The sequence below is a fragment of the Brienomyrus brachyistius genome, chromosome 14 (assembly GCF_023856365.1).
Source record: "Brienomyrus brachyistius isolate T26 chromosome 14, BBRACH_0.4, whole genome shotgun sequence".
In the NCBI taxonomy this organism is placed as follows: domain Eukaryota; kingdom Metazoa; phylum Chordata; class Actinopteri; order Osteoglossiformes; family Mormyridae; genus Brienomyrus; species Brienomyrus brachyistius.
Window position 1 is genome coordinate 10728258 of NC_064546.1, and position 23003 is coordinate 10751260.

General features: G+C 41.2%; 1 protein-coding gene across 6 annotated transcripts; it reads right to left on the reverse strand.

Moving 5' to 3' along the window:
• Positions 1–4: 4 nt before the first annotated feature.
• lpin1a (lipin 1a) lies at positions 5–22299 on the reverse strand. Of its 6 annotated transcripts, none has more exons than XM_048973904.1 (21): positions 22080–22297; positions 16415–16615; positions 16162–16257; positions 14150–14445; positions 12725–12841; positions 11415–11522; positions 10616–10736; positions 9279–9558; positions 8724–8817; positions 8134–8321; positions 7757–7850; positions 7604–7673; positions 6581–6673; positions 6263–6327; positions 5368–5506; positions 4970–5118; positions 4774–4860; positions 4040–4192; positions 3838–3952; positions 3088–3191; positions 5–2813 (listed from the first exon to the last, which is right to left on the reverse strand). In XM_048973904.1, exons 1-21 carry the CDS (start codon positions 22194–22196, stop codon positions 2636–2638), a joined length of 2865 nt encoding a protein of 954 aa, XP_048829861.1. In that variant the 5' UTR covers positions 22197–22297; the 3' UTR covers positions 5–2635. The 6 variants fall into 6 exon arrangements, with proteins under 6 accessions (XP_048829861.1, XP_048829863.1, XP_048829862.1 ...); XM_048973906.1 differs by lacking the exon at positions 22080–22297 and adding an exon at positions 19199–19463; XM_048973905.1 differs by lacking the exon at positions 22080–22297 and adding an exon at positions 19203–19462.
• Positions 22300–23003: the final 704 nt, after the last annotated feature.

Sequence of the window (23003 nt, forward strand, 5' to 3'; positions counted from 1 at the left end):
CAAATAATTATTGCTTATATTTATTGACGCAAATAACAGTACAAATATATGACAATCTAACATTTCACAATACAATAATTAAGTACATCTGAACATAAAGTGGATTAATAGACTTTTTTTTTCTTTATACCGCTCTTTCACAGAAAGAATGTGATAATTGTAGGGCGGTTTGTGCCTCTATGGGGTTGGCGGTCTGTTATCCCTGCTGGTTTGAATCCCACGGCCAGCAGAATTATCATATCACTGTTGGCCCCTTGAGCAAAGTCCTTAACCCCAAAAAGTGTTCGTGCACTTTAAACAACATCACCCTCTTAGGTGAGCAAGATGCAATACATGTAAACAGAAGAATTCCTCTGTACTTGTGCTTCTACAAATGACAAATATAATTACATCTGTATTATAATAATAAAATGCCCATTATGGAAAACAGAGGTGAAGGTGCAGGCCTGGCTAGTAACGCAGGCAAGATAACACTAAGGGCTGAGCTCTGCAAAAATGGGAAATATGAATGAACATATTTATAAAGAAGTCAACAATGAACAACAAAGTAAATGATATGACTAGGAACATGATCATCTAAAGTACAATTTAACTACTCAGCTACTATTACAATGCAATGAATCATGATCAAGTATCAATATGATAAAAGAAAAGATCAATGGCTGTCCAATGCCATTTAAAGTAGTACATTTCAGAAAACAATGTGGATTTCACCAATCTGGTATGCACATCTATCATAAGCAATACACACTCAATGAATGTATTACACCTTTTTCTACACACAACATATAAATTGATACCGACAAGGATGCAATACACACTGGCGTTCAAGAGTTAAAGGGAAAATGTATGTGTGCGCTTTGAACAGCGAAAAACTAAATCCACATTTCACACAACAGGGTGATTCTGCTTCTTCTATCTGACAGGCCATTGACTCGCAAGGTCATTCCTCAGACAGGGAAGGTGATCATTGCATACAAGGCTTGCGGGGCCTATGAGCTTCTGTAACCCAGCATTCAACTGATTATTTAAAGTCACCCTTTGGTCAGATAACATTGCCTACTATCTGTAACCCACTGTGTGCTTACAACACTATCCATCGGCAGCTAATTGTTACCTTTATTAGCCATGTAGCAAAACACAAGAAAAGGCTATAGATGCAAACGCTGCCAAGGGTTTCCATCATCTGTGTGTTAATGTTGCACAAGACTGACATAAGAATGAAATATTAAACAACTAGCTTTATACATCACAGTAACTCAAAGAATCTCTTAACAGCTCATAAACAACTCTGCAGTTAATCACTAGCTAGCCAAATTTTCAATATCCAAAATTCAAAAACCTCTGCTTTCAGTTTACTACTACTTGTTCTCTAAATAAACTGCATGTACCATTAAACCAGGGGTCTCTAACTCCGGTCCTGGAAAGCTACCGTCCAGTAGGATTTCTATCATACCTGGGTTCTGATGAGCCACACCAGCTGTCAGGTAAATATCAGGAACAGGTGTGGCTCATCAGAAGCCGGGAATGATGGGAAACCTACTGGATAGTAGGAGACCCCTGCATTAAACTTAAACTGACTAAAATACAGTGAACACTGCAGGTTCCCATTATGGTCACATGTTGGCACAATTATCTTTAAAACTGCATATGCTTCATAATTTATTTCAGAAATAATATTACGTTATGAATTTAAATAAAGATATAATTTTTCTCAGCAAGGCTTGAGAAATAGTTTATATACACACACAAAATATATCAAATCAATTCTGGTGAAACGTTAGAAATGTCAGTGTTGCTACCACCCAGTGAAAAAACATCGTCTGGGTAACTTGCTGTCATTTAAATACAGAAAACAATTCTAAATGACAGTTGGAGGTACTCATCTGCATGTACAGTAGGAGGAGAAGACTGCAGGCAAACATTGCTCTGAATCTGACTTGAAAATCTATGAAGTCCTGAGTTTCCCTTAAATTAACAAGTACATTATGTCTTTACTACTTGCTTAACTAACTCACATGATTGTACATTGCTAATGTGTGTATTTAAAGTCATTTGAAGTAAAAAATGACTAAAAGCGTTTCTCCTCTATATCTACACATTTTTGACAAGACTCAAAGTAACAGTGCTTGGTGCATGCTACTGATATGTTAATTGCTGCCAACCATCGCAAGCCAAGACTGAGTATGTTGTAACCCTGCAAATGATAATGGAGGAATTTCATGAACATCTATATAGTATATTACATATTATTTGTGAGATATTGCAGCAGTATCCCGTTTAAAGGTTATTTTTCATTGCTATAGCTATATTAAACAAAATGTAACAGAGTAGTTATTTCTCAGCATTGACAAACTTGGTAATGAACAAAATTAAAATGACAAATGTGCACAATTTACTTGCAACTGCAATGATGACGCTAAAGTGATACTAGCAATGTGACCCTGAAACTCAAGTCTCACATATTGAGACAGTGTTTGTCTTTTGTTTGTATGCGTGGGTTTGTTTACACAGCCTGTACATGCATGCATGTGTTCATATGTTCATTTAACGGCACAATTTTCCAGTAAGTCAGTGAAAAGCTGCTCTCCACACATTGACCTACATTTTCCGATGCATGTGCCTGACCATTTGGTCAAATGGCTTCAGCGTGTGAATCTGGGTTACCGCCAGTGCACTGCGCTGGACACTGCATTTCCTGCTCCACACTGCGGCCCACCTGACCGAAGGAGTCAGAAAAGGACGGGTCAGAGAATTCGCCATCGCCGATGGGGGGGAAGACGTGATCGACGCCGTCACATAGGCGCCCATACCTTTGTGTGAGAACAGAAAAGGGGGGGGGAGTGAGTGAGTGAGAGAGAGAGAGAGAGAGAGAGAGAGAGAGAGAGTGAGCAGAGTGTGGACAGATGGGGGTAAATGGAAAAACGTGGTTTAAAGGCAGCTTGAAATCAGCCAAGAAAAGATCAAGTGAGGACACACGGCTGGCTATGAGAAAGCAACTTTCGGTAATTTAAATCTCAGGTGCCGACATTAAAAACCCACCAAAAATAACTAAGCGTTGCCTTCGGGGGGCTCCTTTATACTCACGATGAAATATTTGTCTTGGCATGTTCCTGAATCAGTTCTCCTTTTGGGTTGACTGTAAATATTCTATTTAAAGGAACTCCAACTTCCTTATATGCATACACATCCTGTAAGACAGTCAACAGTCAAATTACATCTCAACAAATAAGACTGCATATCACCATTTTGGTAATAATCTCACATAATTTGGAATTTACAAACAGTAAGGTTTACTTTCTTGATCATGTCATATCAAAGCACTGTAAATATAGAAAATAGTACTAAAAAGGTAAACTACTCTAAATATAATTCAGCTGTATACCTGACATTTTACAGTCTAACTTTATAGCAAATCAAAAAGACGTACACATCAGATTGTCCTGTGACAACATGTTAATGAGAACTACATGAATAATCAACAACTAGCAGATTAGTAAATAAGATTTATTTCAATTCACCTGCTAATCCAAGAAACCAAAGGATTTTTGCACATGCTTTTACTTGGCTAAAACATTCAAAAGAAATAATCTTGATTACATGGTAGAAATTTAATTAGAAACTTGAAAATTGAATCATCATAATTTAAATACCACAGTGTAGCAAGATCATAAATGATGTACTGATTGAGGACCATTGCGCAAAATGGTCAAAACATTTTCAAACCAAACATAGTATAGGTCACAGTATGATTACTGGACAGTAAGACAATCATGCTGAATTCCACCCCTTCCCATAACACTGTGGTCTATTGTCGTCATGGTGCAATCCACTTACCGTAGCTCTGTTTCCAAACGCTGCGTAGAAGGGCTCTGTGTTTGGATGGAACAGATTCTTAATATCGGTCAGACATTCAATTTTGAATTTCTCTGGTTTCTTTTCAATGACTTCCCTGAAGAGAGATGGAAAAAAGACCTTTTAACCATGAAAATGTGGAAGTTCCAGGGTTATAGCAGTTTGATGAGTCAGGGTCACTTGCCTGTGTAAGGCAGAGAAGAGGCTACTGGGACTGAGCAGGACAGGGCCCTGTGGCAGCATGGTGCCCCTCTCCTTCACCCAGTGCAGGTACCCTCGAGTCATGTCCGCCATGCCAATGGCCCGGGCAGAGCAGTACACAAACTTATATCCGTTTCTGTAGGAATACAGAGACCGTGATCAAAGATTAAAGACCAAAATACCCTGGTAAATGACAGTATGATTTATCTAGATGTGGACTACAAAGATTTGAGCTATGAGAAGAGGTGACCTAGATAATTATGGATTCCAAGCCTTGACTGAGGTTTAAGTCGACAACTTTTCCCCGATGTTGGAATGATCTGCCGAATCACATCTGGTCATTACATTTCCACTCCACCTTCAAGAAGCACCTCACGACCCGGCTATGAATTGCTCTACTAGCCTGATGCCTCTTTACATTCCCTGAATGTTCTTAATGTTGCATTTCTGTCCTTTGAATAGTCTTATTTGGTTCTTGCTTTGTTAGAAGTTGTTGTGTAGCATCTGCTCCAAAACCATGTATAATTCTACCTTTGCATTGAAAGGAAACTCAACCAAGCTTCTCTTATGTCTAGTCCTCTCCAAGATGGCACGCCTGTCTGCAATGCGTCATTTGCCTAACTTGTACCTCGTTTTGAACAAAAAGCTGTATCTGAGTAAGCAAAGAAGCTGGTGTTCTGTAATGATGTACAGTACGGAATGAAACGTTATACTCACAGGCTAACATTGTGGTACAGGCGAGCAATGCCTTGGTGTGTCCAGTCTTTACCCAGTGTTGGAAGGATATGCCCAAGGGTGTCAGACCTTCAGGAGATGTACCACATACATGAGTGAATGGTCAGTTCAGTGTTCAGCCAAACATCTTTAGTACAAACGCAAAGAGAGGCATTTGCATCCATTGCCATCACTGTACCTGGTGATGGTGCCATCAATGTCAGAAACAATAATCTTATCATCCCATCTCCACAAGTAAATGGTGCCCTCACACCGACAAGTGCCTTGGTACTGTGTGGTGACGCTGAAGACGACATCATTGGGTCCTTCCTTTAGCTGCAGACTCCTCTGGGAGACAGTGGGCAACGTTACTGTACTAATCTGGAATTCTGTGACATTCTCACAGGCATTGTAGCCACAACAAATCCACAGTAGATCAGGAGATAAAAACTAATATAAACAATGCCAATATGTATATTGTATCTATTTTAAATGACATTCTTTCCTTGTGTTTTATAGTAAATAACTTGGCTGGCATCCGTAAAGAATTAGGCACAGGTGCAATGATGGAACGCAGATTGTAAGTGTGGTCCTCACCAGCTGCTCAGAGCTCAGACGAAGCGTCTTTTTGTAGTAAGTTCCTCCTGGAGGGAGCGAGGCCTCCGGCTGGATGGAACAAGGGTTGGATTTAGCTCCTTGGTGTTCCTCATCACTGGAGGACGATTCGTCTTTATGCCTGAAGAAGTGCAAGAAAACCAAACATAAGATACTCATGTACATTTATTCCCGTGTGCAAGAAACAAACACACATTTACGGAAGTTACATTTGTAATACGGCACTCTCAGGCAGAGCTCCAGGACAACTATGTACTATATGCTTTGAAGTTTTTTCACCATATTTCCTTAATTGGTCCAATTTGTCAAAATGCCACTACAGCTACTCAAAACAAAACCAATTCTTTATATTATAAACAGCAAGTGGAGGTTATAATTCAACCAAACTACTAAATTAAACAAACAGTTGTACTCCTGCCTTGTGCCCTATGCTGTCCGGGATAGGCTCCAGGTATGATGACCACCTAATCAATGTCGGGGGGGCACTATGAGTTAAACTGAAAGTTTTCCATTGCTCGGCTAAATTGTTTGGCTCATCTTGTCCTTTGACTGGTTTGTTTCCTTGATTGAAAGACTCAACCAGCTTTTTCACATGAACATTAATGACACCTGCATGATTCTAGGAGACTGACCAATCAGCACGCAGCAAGGACTAAATTGAAATGTTAGTTTGCAAACCCTATCCTAGCTCAAAGTGTCTCCCCTCGATATGGATTAGGTGGTCACCCTAGCTCTAGGCCCCCTACCCCCCCATGACCTTGATCAGGACAAGTCGTTGGAAGATGGATGGATGCATAATGACAGAATTTGCATAGCATTAACGATAGTATTTGAATTGCTATAAGTCAGGCCTTCATTTCCACATGCCTGACGGTACCTGTGTATAGGGTCACTACTCCCAGGCTGCTCTCTGTCCTCACTGACCTGATCCGCAGTGGATTCCTGTCAAAATAAAAGATGACGGTCTATCCAGTGCATTCAGCTGACATGCTGGAGACGTTGAAAGTATAAAATATGTAGATTTATTTTAACCTAATAGCTATGCAATGCTTCCTTCTAAAACGTTCCTTGAGCACTTGTCCTGCTTTCTGATGCATTAGCCCAGAGGAGTCAGAAGCTCGTCGCCCCCTAGTGTATTGTGTTGGGATTCTGAAGTGTGCCACACATGTCCGCCGGGCAGCTGGCCCCAGCGTACCGACTTCGAGCCGCTGCTCCTCCCGCGCCATGAGAACCACCATCGGCCGCCTTTCCTCGGCATCTTCTCCTTCATGATGTTCTCCTCTGTGGCCTACAGTGAGCGGAACACAGGCCCTGACCAAAAAGGAAACTCAACCAAAATGGTGAAATTAAAAAAGTGGAAAGGAGCCAGAGCAAGCTAGGCGGGGCGAGTTGGGGGGAGTGACGTACAGTTCGGGAAGCCAATACACTGGGCATACAGTAGGACAGGAAATCCATTGCGGAACAGACAAAACCAAAACATGAATACTGAAGACATGGGAAAATAAAAAACAGGAAGGACAGCGATTGAAAAGCAGAGGACAGAACAGAGGGGAAAAGACAAGTTTACAAAAACACATTCATGGAACTCAATACACAAAAACATCACAATGCATTTTATTTACGCTGCGGTATGATTCGGGTCATGGGTTAGCCAAATTGTGCCAGGAATTGTGCCAATGGCTCTTATGGCTTCACGTAGGAATGTTAACTGCTGCACTTCCGCTTTCGTGAGTCATGCCATGCACATCACTGAGAAGCTCAGCCTGGGTCCGAGGACACTGGCCAGACACGAGTGTGTAAAGTGCGTAAAAATGGGGACAGAGATGGTTACAATAAACCTATAAAACGAAATCATATAAACGAAATAAAGAGGTCCTTCTACGAATAAATGCTACTGCTCTTAAATAATAACGATAAAACAATAATAATGATATTGTCCTTAAAAGCTTCTGTTATCACAACCCCAGTGAAAGTATTAGCAGTGATAGAACCTCAGAACTTGTCTCAATTCAATTGTATTTGTGAAGCGCTTTAAGCAAGGATCATAGTACATTATGGAGTTCCAGGCCCAAAGTTCCCAGAGGGAAAGCCTGAGATAACAGAGGCAAGGAAGAACTCCCTCAAGAAGGGGAAGAAACCTTGGGCTCAAGAAACCAGATTCAAGGGGGAGCCCATCCTCATCTGAGCAGTATCGGCCAGCACAAGAACATACAAGTACCTTAGGCAAGGGCTTCTGAAAGGCCTGCATAGCCAACATGAGAGGAGCAGCAGTGGTCCAGTTGTAGTACCTGGAGGTTGGAATGACAGGCCTGTTTAGCATCTGCACATTCAGGCACAGGCAATCTGGCACTAGGGCTACTGTACTGCTCACTTGGTTCCAATCTTCACCACCAAGTTCGGGTCGTCGATGAGTGCAGGGTTTTCCGCAAACTGATGGTAAGACACCGCCTTTTCTTCAAACTGTTCTGTGATACCAAAAAAATGGTTTCTCAGTAATGATGGACAATTAATTTGTTTCATAAAATTGTCAAATTGCCTAATTTGTAATACGAATACTACTATCATGTACTTAATCTGTACTGTCATCATACATTTTCCACTAGTGAAATAAGATCCCTTACAAATGCAATTAACAATTTAAAAAAAAGCTTGTTATAAATATGTAGGACCACTGAATATACTTAGAATATTTAAAATGTAAAAATAAACACTATTTACGGTTACAAACATGTCACATTACATGTTTACCTTTGATAATCTCAATGTTGTCAGTTAGTCCCCCGCACAGGGAGATGGCGACAGAGGGCAGGTCGCCTATCTGTTCAGAGTAACTATCAACTCCACTGTCCATGCCAGAGCTGCTAACCGACTGTGGAGAATGACTGGCACTCCTGGCTCCACAGTCAGAGCCACTCCTAACAGCACCTCCCCCATCACTGCAGAAAAAGAGACTGTTGTTGATCTCCTGGCCAAGATTACGTTGCCTAGGCCACCGGAAATATACATTAGCTTAAAATATACTTACAGGATACACATTTTAAAATCAAAATCAACCTTTTTTTTATTACCGTGCACAATCACACCAAATTGCAACATCTGTGGTTGTGGGTAGTATACATTTTAAAACATGTTCATATATGTTTCCTTCCACATACCAAGGACATGTACTTCAGCTGAATTAGTATTTAAAAATTTAATTACAGAGCCATGTAACCAACTGGTATCCCATCCACAGAAATGTTTTACGTCCTTCTCGGAATTGACTTCAACTAATTACCGATTGAAATACGTAATGCGATGTAATAATACTATAAACTATAATACTATAAACGACCTACTTTTTAGGAAAGTACAAAGCAGCCACTTCGGGTTCCAGTTCTGTGATGTCATCCAGGTAAACACCGTCTGTCCCCAGATGTCGACTCCGTTTGTCTGATGCAACAGCAAACCCAAGAGATCATGATAAATTTTATTTCACAATATTAGCTTTGGGGGCGGCATGGTGGTGCAGTGGTTAGCACTGTTGCCTCACACCTCTGGGACCCGGGTTCGAGTCTCCGCCTGGGTTACATGTGTGTGGAGTTTGCATGTTCTCCCCATGTCGTCGTGGGGTTTCCTCCGGGTACTCCGGTTTCCCCCCACAGTCCAAAAACATGCTGAGGCTAATTGGAGTTGCTAAATTGCCCATAGGTGTGCCTGTGTGAGTGAATGGTGTATGAGTGTGCCCTGCGATGGGCTGGCCCCCCATCCTGGGTTGTTCCCTGCCTCGTGCCCATTGCTTCCAGGATAAGTTCCGGACCCCCCACGACCCAGTAGGGTAAGCGGTTTAGAAAATGGATGGATGAATGGAATATTAGCTTTGGAATCCATCTGATGCCACATGTAGATCATACCTTTCTTTTTGGAGGGTGAGTCGGTTTTGCTGACTGGCCAGGACACCTGACTGTCCCCGACCTCATCCAGCTCAGAGAGTGGGCGGGAGGCGGCGACGGTCCCGTCCTCTTCCTGCCCTATGGCTGTGTGGCCGCTAGCCTCAGGCATCGAGGGGACGAGTGGGGGGTCCTCAGGAGGACACTCCCCGGAGATGGCCCGGAAGTGTGTGCTCTCAGACACTGGGACAGACATAGGGGGCGGCGGCGTTTGAACCTCCGCCTCAACTGGGACCAAAGACAGCTGAGGACAAAAGCAGGACATCGGAGCTCATTCATACGAGGACAGACCATAGCTAACATGTCACTTTATGCACTTTTATCATCCCATATCATCAGTTTACTACTGCTGAACACTGCAGTCTATTTTTAGTGTATTTTTATCATCTGTGTAGCTGTTACTTTGTGTGTAGATGTTATTTTTTGTCTTATATATATTATGCAGGGGGGGCCGGCATGGTGGTGCAGTGGTTAGCATTGTTGCCTCACATCTCTGAGACCTGTGTTTCAGTCTCCGCCTGGGTTACATGTGTGTGAAGTTTGCATGTTCTCCCCATGTCGTTGGGGGGTTTCCTCTGGGTACCGCGGTTTCCCCCCTCATAGTCCAAAAAACATGCTGAAGCTAACTGGAGTTACCAATTGCCCATAGGGGTATGTATGTGTGTGTGTGAGGGGGTGTGCCCTGTGATGGGTTGGTGCCCCATCCTGGGTTGTTCCCTATAGACTCTGGACCCCCTGCAACCCTGAATAGGATAATTGGTTTTGTAAAAATGGATGGATAGATATTTTATTCTTATCTTCCTTGAGCACAATCCAGAAAGCAAGTAGAAAAGCATTTCACTACAGCAGTACTGTATGATTCTATGAAACTACTGCAAAATGGTTTCCAAAGACCATCATGAAAAGTTCCTGGAAGTCCTGAACTGACCCAATTTCAATTAATTCACATGACCTGTCCACTGGATTACGCAAAACTTCAAAAAAGCAAAGCAATAAAGCACCTACACTTAGGAATTGGAAAAAAACACATAAATAATTCCATGGAAGAATCCTAATCTTATAAACAAAATAACATTCCTAAAACTCTTATGTAGCATTGGAAACAAATAAACAGCATTCAGAACACGTGTAGGAGGGTTCTGACCACTTGCTGACAAAATAAACAAAAAACATATATGGCAACCAGCCATATATAACGCTTGTGGAGAAACAGTGAAAAATGCCATTACAGTGGAATCTATTACGGTAATAGGGCATTCATCTGGACAACAAGTATGTGACAGTGAATGCTATGGCAGTACCCTGGCAGCATGGGGCAGCTCTCCCCACGTCCATAACATCTCAGGGTTGTCCCGTTTCTCTTTGTCCGAGGGCTTGGTGACCAGCTCTGAGTCGCTCTTGGGAGTGGAGGACCAGGAGTCGCTGAGGTTTTTGGGAAAAAAAGCGTTTGGTTCAAATCTCTGAAACAGGATCTATGGCTTACTGAATGATGTAATCATAGCAATTAACACAATATTTTTTTACATACTAATATATTATTTACTCTACAGTTGTTGACCACTCACTTGCATTACATACATCTATTTCCAGTAGCTACTTTTAATGCAATTGTCTCTACTTTAGCCATGTTATTCACGGTATAGTACAAGGCCACAAAGCAAAAAAGTAATACAACATATTTTATATATTGCAAATTTTAGACTCTTCAAAATAGGCCCCTTTGGCATCAAGGACAGCGTTGCAGACTCTTGGCACTCGTTCAACCAGCTTGCACATGCTTCTCCAGCAGTCCTGAAGGAGTTCCCACAAGTTCTGGGCACAAGATGGCTACCTTGCTCTTACTCTTTGATCCAACTCATCCCAAATTGTGGGGGCCAGGTCGTCTGTCACAGCACTGCATCTCTTTCCTTGTTCACAAGATAATACTCACTACATAACCACAATGTGTGATTAGGGTCATTATCTTGCTGAAAAATAAATGACGTTCAGTAGGTGTGTGCAGACTTTTGACTGGTACTATATGTTTTGTAGACTATTCACAATGGGTGGCTCTGAGACAGACTATTGGCAGAGTGATGAGTGAAGGAGTGAATGTCATACCTGTCTGGAGGCTGAAAGAGAGAAGACTGCGGCGGACATGAGGCAGACAGCCCCTCACTGGTGCGAATAGCCAGAGCACGTGACTGGTGTTTGTGCTCAACTGTCTTGCTGTGGGTGTTTTTTTTAAAGAAAGAGACAGAAGCAAAGTGTGATCATTCTAGAATCTTCCACCATTATCAGTCACTAAATTCAAGCGACCTACTGAACCTGCATTCCGAAATGATAATAACCGAAGACGTTTTCAAATAATGTATTTTATATACTCATGAAGCTAATGTGATTCTAACATCATTTTAAATTTTGTGGCCAGTTTGGCAAATCGTATTTGAGCTCAGCTACGTTCTCACCAAATATGACTTCTTATTCTGTCCTAGTATCTGAGATTCTAAATAAAGACGAAATTGCTAAAATGGAAAAGTTCAAGGGTATATGTTCAAAGACTTTTTCCATCGCTGTACTTTTCCAGTGAAGAAAAGGATTCAGACAAGACCATCTGAAGCCCAGATAAAAGGTATTTTGCGACTAATGCTGTGCAGTAGACAGGAAGCATTGTGCACCAAAACAGACACAATAGCTTATTAATTCTTTGCAGCTCTCATTCAAGTGGCAGCTTCAGAGGAGCACAGCAAATATCAACTCATTTTCTCTATGACAAATGATGCAGGTCTGTCCCCTCCCCACCGCTACTTAAAAGTAAAACAATCACAACAGGTTGTGGTGTAACATTTTATATTATTAGAATGTTTACACACACTCAGTGATTAATTTTAATGGTCAAAATACTACTAAAAGTAAACCTGATTGGGAACATAAAAACTACCAAAGACAGACCCATTACAAGTATAACTGTCATCCATATCCTGTCCATGGAGAACCCTGACCATGTGTCCTATGCTGCTTGGTATTACACCAGGACCTCCTGTGACCCTGACTGGGGTAAGCAGTCACAACATATCCAGGCATCCATCTTCAGATCATTTAACCAGGGTTGCAAAGCTAGCATGTAGCCTATGCCTGGGACCTCAGGGCATGAGGCGGGGGAGCAGCCTGGACAGAATGGCAGTCCATTATAGTGGGCAGCCTGGACAGAATGCCAGTCCATTATAGTGGGCAGCCTGGACAGAATGGCAGTCCATTATAGTGGGCAGCCTGGACAGATTGCCAGTCCATTATAGTGGGCAGCCTGGACAGAATGCCAGTCCATTATAGGCTGACAGACATTGTGGCCATTTTTACAGAACAACAACAACGATGATAAAATAAAACATGTAAATGACATTAAATAATAAGTTTTTACATTGAAAACCTACCTCTGTAGAGGAAAGGAGTCTCCCTCGGGGCATAGATACGCTGTGCTTTGTTTGAAAGTGCTGTGGGAATGCTCTCCCATACGTCCTGGCTCTATGCGAACGTCATGCATCAAGGCCCTGGAGAGGCACAAACATACACATAAAAACTCAATTTCTATGCTGCTAATACACAGTGTTACGCTAATGAGTTTCCCGAAAACAGGGTCAATGCATGCAACAAGCTCTTGGTCGTCTTCCAGCTTAGGTCAGCGTTAAGGTGATGTTAGCATTCGCTTTTCCAAAGAAAGTCTACACAAAATGGGACTTTTTGCAGACTTGGCTAAGTTATTATTAAGTGCGTCAAACTGACACAAACTCCTGAAGACCGCAGAGACAGTATTCCTCCATTTTTTTATTTTTTCTCCAAGCTGCAGCAGAGAATCATTACTGGTGATAAAATGCATACACTGAAGTTAGCGTTTTGTATTTGTGTTTATACTTCATTTTGACAAATGAAAGGTTTGTGATAAGCTGACAGTCACATGCTGGGTAAGGATGACAGCCAAGTCCTGCCATGGAACTTCTGTGATACGGCCAATATTTCTTTGCTTTCTGGGAACACATCCTAGCACTTAATCCAAAGGGGAACAGTTGTTTATGCCAGCAGTATAGCTGAGCTAGTATTACATGGTAAGGACTGTCTTCTTCCCTACTACACTTAGAAAGCACAAGCAAACGGACTCCCAGGTCTCTTACTGTAGGAAAACCAAGCTTTTCTTCTCGACAGATATTATGCAAGAGTAGAGATGATTCACTGATCAGTGCCTTATGTCTTCTCCAAAAGCTGGAGGAACTTTGGAGACATGCATCCAAACAATCTTGGTCCATTTAAGTTAACTAAGATCAAGCTGAGTTACTGTTTACAGCCGAGGAGGCATTCAGCTCACTCACAATGGACCCTACTGAGCTCTGTTTGTGTGAAACGGTGCCTCGTCACACCCCCCCTTCCCTACAGCTGCCAAAAACAAGCACAGTGTGGGCAGCTCAGCAGAATAGCTTGCATTCTGATAAGCTCTGCTACCTAGTCGAGAAAAATTCCCGGCTTTCATGCTGGTATTCTGAGAATTCTGAAACGTTTACAAAACCAGAAGACGCAATATTATTATTAAACCTTGTTTTCTCAGCGTAGCGACACCTTTAGGCAAAAAGAAATGCTGCTAAACACGGTTCCAATTTTCAAGACAGTAAGTTGTTGTCTCCAAGAGCTAAAGTTAGCCGCCGATGTAAACAAATAAAATGGAAAATGCGGAAACCCAGAAAAACGTAAATGGCTACTGAAAACAGAGTAAGTCTCTACAGCAGAGAGGACTCAGGAATGCTTCATTAGAAACTATTAATGGATTGGTGTTAAAATGTGACAGGTTTCTCTCAGTTCTCCATACTCACCTATCGCCGTTCGGTTCCTTCTCCTCATCGGAGCTCAAATCGAGCGTGAACACGTCCTCATCCTCAGAGTATTTCCCGTTGTCCTCCCGCTTCATGCTGTCAGCTTTGGTCTTCCTCCGTCTTCTCCTCCTCTTCTTCAGGGTCTCATTCTCCCCTATCATCTGCGAGGGGCCCAGGCCGTGGACGGAGGACCCGGAATCGGAGTGGCGGGCCAGGCCCTTAGCCCGCTGGGCCTCCATGAGGACAGCACCGTCAGAGAGGATAGGGGATGTGGCCAGGTAGGACGGCACCACCTCCTGTGCCAAAAAGGATTAAGCAAGAGAACAAAATACTCACAAACCACAGATGGTTTCAATGTAGCAATACTACAGTATAAAGTGCCTTTCAAGGCTCAAATTTTATTGTTGTTGTATTACACAAAACGTGATTACGTAAGTGACTTTTATAGCAGATACAATACAAATATGAAGCAAATAATCTATAAATTACGCAGAGACAGGCTGCAATGTGTAAAAGTAATATAAAATGCAGGAGTGACAAGTGATCATTATAACAGATTATTGCACATAACTGAATACTGCACAATAAATACTGATTTCTGTAAAACTGTGATAGTCCATAATTGTACCATTTATATAAAATGCATCTTCTTTGGGTCAGTTCTGGAAATGACCCTCAAGGTAGTCAAACAGGTCTTATGTTTTCGAGCATAATCAGTAAGGACAACTAGGGAGAGAGGGACATTTAAAGACAAAATATAGTCAGCAACATTTAGACAGACACTTTTCTGAGTGGACTTGGCAGGAAAGCTGAATGTCTTATAAGACACAGGACAAGCCTATTCTTGCACCAGTATTGATAATCTGCTGAGATTTGCTGTTGAGCCTAGATGCACAGGTATTGCACGACTCTGTTGTGGCTGTTCCCAATAGGCTATTAACCCAAACAAAGAAGCTTCGCAGATTTTTGTGCATGTGGAAGGAATTATACTTAGTAGAATTGAATATTGCTTGGATATACAAGCCTGTAAATCAGGGGTAGGGAACCTGATCCATGGAGAGCCAGTGTGGGAACCATTAAAGATGGGACAAAAAACCTTTGCATTTAGTAGTAAGACATATGCTAGAAACAATTGCACTACTTCACAATAATCTAAAACGGTGCCCAAGTCTGAATGTACTTCAGTTGTAACATAGATGTAATACATTTCTAATTAAAATTATTTTATAAGCTTCCTTATAAAAAACAGTAACATAAACATACAGTAGTTATACAGGAAGGCGTTAATTTTAGCCCTTTGTAACCCCCATATACTGCACTGCAGTTTTAAATATTTGAAGTATTTCAAATATTGCAGTATCATTTTGAAATGCTGATGAAAAAGACATTAGGAGAGAGAAGCAGAATAGGGGTAAGAATTTGGTATTTCAGATAAGCGGCAGAGTAGAGAGACCAGGGGTTCTGTCACATGGCACCACAGCAAACCGGGACCAATCTACCGATAAAGAGAGAAGCTGGCTGGGAGTCTCTGTAAGAACCTGAATGTGTGCTGTCCGTCCTTAAATAGAGTGTTATTGACATAAAGGAGTGCAGACTGGCCAGTATGTCTTAGAGCAGAGATCATTTGTTTCATTTTAGCGTAGCGATGGATGTCAACATAGCTACAGTAAGAGGGTATAAGTAAGTAGCTATTGAATCATTAACTCTCGCTCACAGAAAATCTGAATAAAAGTGAGCAAGATGTTATTCATTCCAATGGTTGCCAGCACTTGTGTTATATTACCAACAATAATTTTCCTTGAAAGAACATAAATTTTAATGAAGTGAATAAAGCCAAACCAATAACTGACTTATCAATCAACAAAATATGTAGAGTCTAGACCTACCTCAACTGGTTTCCAGTAAATGCAACTCTTACTACTGCATACTGTCATCTGGAAATTCCTGTCTCAGAACCACATGCCTTCACCTCTGTAGTCCTTCAAGTAAAAGTAGGAGTCCAGGGCACATACCTGGTCATTCTCCGTCTCCTTGACAAAGAAGGCCTCTCCATTCTCGCCCAGTTTCATGTGCAAATTTACAGGCTCCCCATTAATCTCAATGTCCACCTTTTTTCAAAAAAAAAAAAAAAGAATCAATTACCACTAAACAACTACTGGTCGTGAGTAAGTTTCAGACCATGAGGAGAGTCTGTGGTAGTTCTATAGAATTCTCCACCCTTCCACCCGCTTCCATCTCTCCATGCATCTACAGGTTGCTCCTCACCACTTTTTCCCGTGATCTCAGCACCCCGATTTTCCCGAAACGGACGTGGAACGGGGAGCACTGGAGGGATCCGTCAGCCCGCTGTACCACGATGACGTCAATGCATCCGGAAAGGGTGGCAGGGTTAAGGCCGCGGTACAGTTCCTTCACCTGCACGAACATCTGTCCGGCCAGCTGCCCCACGTAGTTCATGGTCTGTGTCTGTGGGACAGCAGCGGGAAAGTATGAGCACCTTCATTTAGCTAGGATCATGAAGAGGGTAGTCATGGGACCTGACGAGTCTGAACGTTATCATGAAGTACAATACCAGTCAGAAGTCTGGACACACCTACTGAAAATGAAATAGGTCATGTATTAAATAAGGGCCAGCATGGTGGTGCAGTGGTTAGCACCGTTGCCTCACACCTCAGGGACCCGGGTCCGAGTCTCGTCTGGATTGGAGTTGCTAAATTGCTTATAGGTGTGTGTGTGTGTGTGTGTGTGTGTGACTGGTGTGTGAGTGTGCCCTGCAATGGGCTGGACCCCCATCCTGGGTTGTTCCCTGCCTCGTGCCCATTGCTTCCGGGATAGGCTCCGGACCCCCTGTGACCCAGTAGGATAAGCGGTTTGGAAAATGGATGGATGGATGGATGTATTAAATATTATCTTGTGAACAAGGAAATGGGGCAACACTTTATTTGAGGGGGAACAAATAACTCAGTAACAACTCAAGTACAAATCACGAAAAATTACTGTAATCGCATAAAATACAAGAATCTAAAATGAGAACAATTAGAGATAATGAAGACATCGCCTGGTCGTTACAGTATTAGATATGTCTCAAAGCCTTTTACTATAAGTTGAATAACACAGCTAAAATAGAGACAAATACATTAAAAGCAGATGTGTCCAGAGTTTTAACTGCACCTGTACATACTGGCATAGTTTATGTAAAACTAGAATCAATAAAAACATAAATCTAGCTATTTTTTAACTACAAGTTACAAAAGATATTTTAAGATATGCACTCAACCCTGGGTGATGCAAAATCACCACAGGCTGTCGTGTGACTCGTATACAAAATCTGATCAGAGATTGCGGATTACGCAGACCTCTGTAATTACATTACTTTTGTAACCCACTGTCATAATTGCATGAAATTGTGTTCGCAGCAAACACCCGGGCCTCTGCCCTCACTTCTGCTGCTCACAGAGACAGGATTGCTTATAATAAAGCTAGACCCCGAGCTGAGAGCTCTCCTGCAAGGTCTGGCTTTCAGGCAAGTGCCTGAGAGAATTTTTCTCCTTTTTTCTGTTCAATCGCTGAGCTGAAAGGTAGAAAAATCAAAAGAATATGAGGAAGTGACTAATGCTGGCGAGCAAACAAGCAGCGGGTCGCTGTATTTACTACAAGCAGACATTTGACATTTCAGAGCTGAGTGGCAGAATGCCAATTAATTAAAATAATGTAAAATAATGTATGAACCAAGTAATTACTATTAAAGCAGGGAATCCATAATAAGCACATGCTCTAATTATGTTATTTCCTTCACTGATACAGTATACAGGCCTAAATATTATAACATAAAATTTTATGCGTGTTTTTTTTTCATAAATTTAAACCCAGCGTTGGGTTGCTTGCTTATGTAAACATTGTATGAATCAGTAAAATGCTTCAGACACTTCAGTTTTTTAATAAAAGTAAGCTTAAGAACTGGTTTGCCACTGAGGTTTGGCTAAGAGGTGTCAGTGGAGATACAGTAAGGCCTGGTGGGGAGATCGTTCAATTGAGAGACTAGTGTTGGGCATTTCAAGTTCAGAAGCTACAACTCCAGTCCAATTAGGATGATAAGACAGAAAAGTGCCTCGTGAGATGAGAACCGCGACCCGCAAGTGTTCCCTGAAATCAATGAGACCATCATTGTCATTTCAGTACATTTCACATTACAACACTATGAGATCGACCCCATGGAGATCACGGGTACATGTTGTCACCATCAACCGTTTTACTGTGCATATAAAAAAAGAAACTTTAAAAAGGGCCCCCTCCACGGTCAAAGTAAAAATGTTTAAGCATTAAAACCCTCTGATCTCTGTTTGTTCTTAACTATTTCTGGTCTCTGGTTTAATAAAGGCTGAAAACCCCACTGTAAGGGTAGAGACAGGTATGTTTAGGTCTATAGTTAACTCAACTGGGGATGGATTTAAAATCTGTTAGTCTCCAAATGCATTGCATTACATTTATAGTAAATCTATGACATTCCATCCATGGTGAGTCTTGAGAGAGGCTCTAGGTTCAGTTTGAACCTAAAGTGGATAGGTGCTTATGGACAATGGAATGATGGATGTATGTATGGATGGATGGATAGCACAGTATGGACTAGCGGAACCGCTGTCAATACACGGAAACAATGCAAATTCATTTAGACTATTCCTATGATAGTTATATGTGTATTTTATACGAAGCTTTAACTGGAAATACATATGCAACTGAAGTCATTCTGCATTACACTGCCGTTTTTATGGAATCAAGTACGGCCATTCCAAAGAACATTCGGTCAGAAAACAATCTAAACCCTAACATTTTAAATTTGAACTTGTTTTAAACCACTATAAACATGGTCTTCTCGACCGGCAATTTTAAACAATCGCCATGCTTTCGTTTCTGAACGTATTTCACCAGTCAACATGAACAGGGATAAATGGCAACAAACACACACACCACAGTTAATTGCATTACATGACAATATATACAGTATAACATCCACTCATGGTTAATTTTACTGATAACGAAGCTGATACATACGTACTCGGGCCGTTAATCACTTCATGAACTCGCCATCCAGAATAAACCAATGCGGAAATACAAAAATTACAGCTGAAGTTTGTCAGTAATTCATTATGATCTGTTCAGCCTTTAGCTTTTCCTGCATGTATATGGTTTTCTTGTAGCTGCTAAACCGTTTAAGGTTCCGTTTAAATTCCTTTCCCTGGAAAAAAATCCCTTGCCTGCCAGTGACGTCACCCACGTCATGCCCTCCACCCTCCCCGGCTTCTTCATTAAATCTCCCGTACACATATCAGAAATACAATACCTTTTTAGCTGGAAGTAATGGGTAAACAACATGTAGTGACACATGCATAAAGTAGACTGACGTTTGGATAAACCAGAACACAACATGAATCATAGCGATCTGCTCTATAATTCGGCCGAAATGCATTACTCCCTGAGATCTTGACAGCACAAAATCGCCACACTGTCCTGCCAAATTTCGCTATCGTTTTCTATTTTGATTTACATTTTCTTTACCCGTAATACTTTAGTAATAATATTTTAAATGCAGTGTATAGGCAGCGCGTCTCTCTGTACCTCAAAAATACTGCTCTATAGACAACAAGACGCTATTGGACACACTACCCAGAGTTGTACAGCCATCCACATTACTAACAATGAAATAATTGTGTGCTCAAAGGACTACTATTGGATCATCAACGAAATTTATCAAGCATGGTTATGGGGCTGAGGTTGAGTGGAGGAAACACAAGATAGCAATTGATTTTGACCACGTGGCCTTTTGTAATGCTTTTATCAATTTCAGATTACTACTGTATTCTTTTGTCAAAACTCAAAGCAAGATAGTTTCGTAAACACAAATGGAGACACATACACACATTTAAGCACAAACGGATACCACAAGCCAAATACGTATCAAGTCTCAAAATCGATTATTACTTGATGTAAAATCATTTGTTGATGATTCTCATGCAACAACAAAAGTGTTGCCGAACATGACTGCACAATAGCTAAAGGCTTGACAAAGACATCACGCTATACGTTATTGCTGCATGGCTACTATGTCAATACAAATTAATCCGTAATATGTCATTTACAGAATGGGGAATCATTTTTTGCGTATCTTTTAATTTAACACAGGTATTTTTCCTGTGAATTCATCCAATAAACAAAGGAAATAATAAATTAGATTGTGGGGTGTTTGCGAGAGATTAAGTGGTTCAGCATGATGCCAGATATCTGAAATGAAATACCAGACAACTTAAAATAGATTTGGCAGGACACAGCCTGTAGAAATGGCACTGCATGTTCCCATGTTGATTTAGACAGATTTATTTAGTAGGTTGAGCAACTAATTCAAACTTGTGAGTGATGTGTGTGTGTATGCATTTCCCCTCTACCATTTCCAGAAATTAGAAAAAACTTTAATTCCGAGACCCAAGATGAGTAGCAGCCACACGGTCTGTTAAACAGCATTTGTTAATCAATACAAACCACAAAATGTATTTGAACCTAATCAAACATTAAATCATTACTTAAACATACTAGGCTTTGATGAAAATGGAGTATTTTCATAAAAAAAAAATTTGCAACCGGCTGCCAACAAGAACTGACTTAGCCTACTGAATGTTCTAATCGTCTTTAATATTGCATTCTTTTTTAAATTAAGCTCCAGTTAATATCATCCATCATACTGCCAACTGATGTAAGTGAAACATTGTGAGCAGTATATCAGTGCATCACCACTCTTGCACCCTTATATTCAAAGTTAGCTTCGGGGCAATGTCAGTGGAAGCTTCCCAAGCACAGCAGGTCAAGAATACAAATGTGTTCTCAGATAAAAGATGGGAGTTGTCTGGGATGAGCTCTCTCAGCCAATGAGAAGCTGGGACCTTCTCTGACAGGGAGTAAAGAGCAATTAGCATGTGCCTGACACTGAGGATTCATTGGCTGATTCTCGGTAGCTGGGAACGACATGTTCAAGAGGAAATTTCTTTTATTGACTGAGAGATTGCAAAACAGCCTGTTTTAATGTGCCCTTTACAATGAATTACAATGAATTTCAGTCACGTGGAGAACTCTTTGCTTGTCAAAGAACTTGTGCTGTACATGGATGTCAGTTCTGGAAGCACATTTAAACTGAATTGTAAATTCATCTTTACAGTTTCCATTCTTCATAATAATGATGCACTAATAAACGATACACACAAACAGTTTATGTAAAAATGACCAAAATCGGGGTTCTCTCCCTTCCTCATCTATTGTAAAAAATAATTACTGGGTTTTCCACAACTGGAGGTTCAGTTTAGGAAAATAAATTAGGCATAACGTTAAAACGTTGCAGGCAAGCTACCAAAAGCAATATATTTAAGCCATAACCTATACTATGACAGCCTGATCTTAAATGGCACAGCAATATTGACACTGCAGAAAATGAGACTAAATCTGCTGTCCCACAGTTTCTTTTAATGACAATTCTGGTCTCATTAATTCATTTGCTCTGAGTTGCCTTGAATGTTAAGTGTTAGATCACACAAAGTGCCTAATACCAGTTAAATATTCCAGTACTTGAAATATTAGATTATATGAAATGTTAGTTTATATGAAATGTTAGATTATATGAAGTGCCACATACCACTTCAAAATGTTCCTTCCAAGATCATGCCCCACATTTACACACGTTATACCAGCATCTTGTGCACAAGCAACAAATACAATGATTCGCACGTCTACTCAGATCTGGAACCAAAGCTGGCCATGGAGGTCTTGGTGCGGCTCCCCAGTGTGCTACATGCTCTTGCTTCATTTCACGCTGCAATGTCACCCAGCAACACCCAGCACTTCCTGTAGGAACTCGCATGCAGGTGGAAACCAGTGGAATAAATGGCATTACCCAGGACCAGGCCGACGTAGTGGGGCTCTCGCTATCGCAGAATCCTACTGATTGCTTGCCTGATACCATGACCCTGTTCTCCGTCTTCTCCTCACACAAGTCCATGTCCAGTGACATTTCGATCTCCTCTCATGCTGTGTGAAACTTAAAGGCTTGACTTTGTTGCCAACTAAACTCACGTCTCTATATAGGAGCACTGGTGGTTGTTTTCTTACTAATTTTATCGACACCACTCAGGGAAGAGACTTCCAAGTAGAAACATGAGCTGACCATATGTCCTTTAAGGAGGACTGCTAACTCTCTGTGGTCACGCTTCGAAGGAACTACAACTTCCTGCAACGGCGTGATCGAATGACATAAATCTTTCCAGTGATGATTTTTTTGCAAAGCTCGGTTTCCCTAATCTATAGCATTTAAATTGTAATTGAAAATTCTATATGTAGCCTTAAGATATCTCACGAAGGTTGGGGAAATATCATTCAGTTCACAAGCCAGTTAAAAACCTTGATTAACGCTGTAAGCCTAAAAGAAATTTTTTCCAGCATGAATTCCATATTTTGATTAAACATTTTGTAACACATGCTTGCAGTATAGTACTGCTCTTGTTTCCTTGACTCCATTCAGACCATCCAGGCACAGGTACAGACATAGCAGGGATTGCATTAAAGCCACATTCCAAATCACATGTCATTCCCACTCTTTGGGCAAAAACGAAGCCATCAACCAGCCCTCCCGCCCAAAAACCAGCACATGCATGCGCATTTGGTTAAGCACAAGTTATTTATTATTTTTTCTTTGTTGTTGAATAATGCTTATTGTATATTTATATTATTGTATATAATTCCTGTTGGATTAAACTGAGGTTTGTTTTACGAGACAGATCATGCCAAAGGAATGCAGGCTGGTCTTCAAAGTTTTCATCTA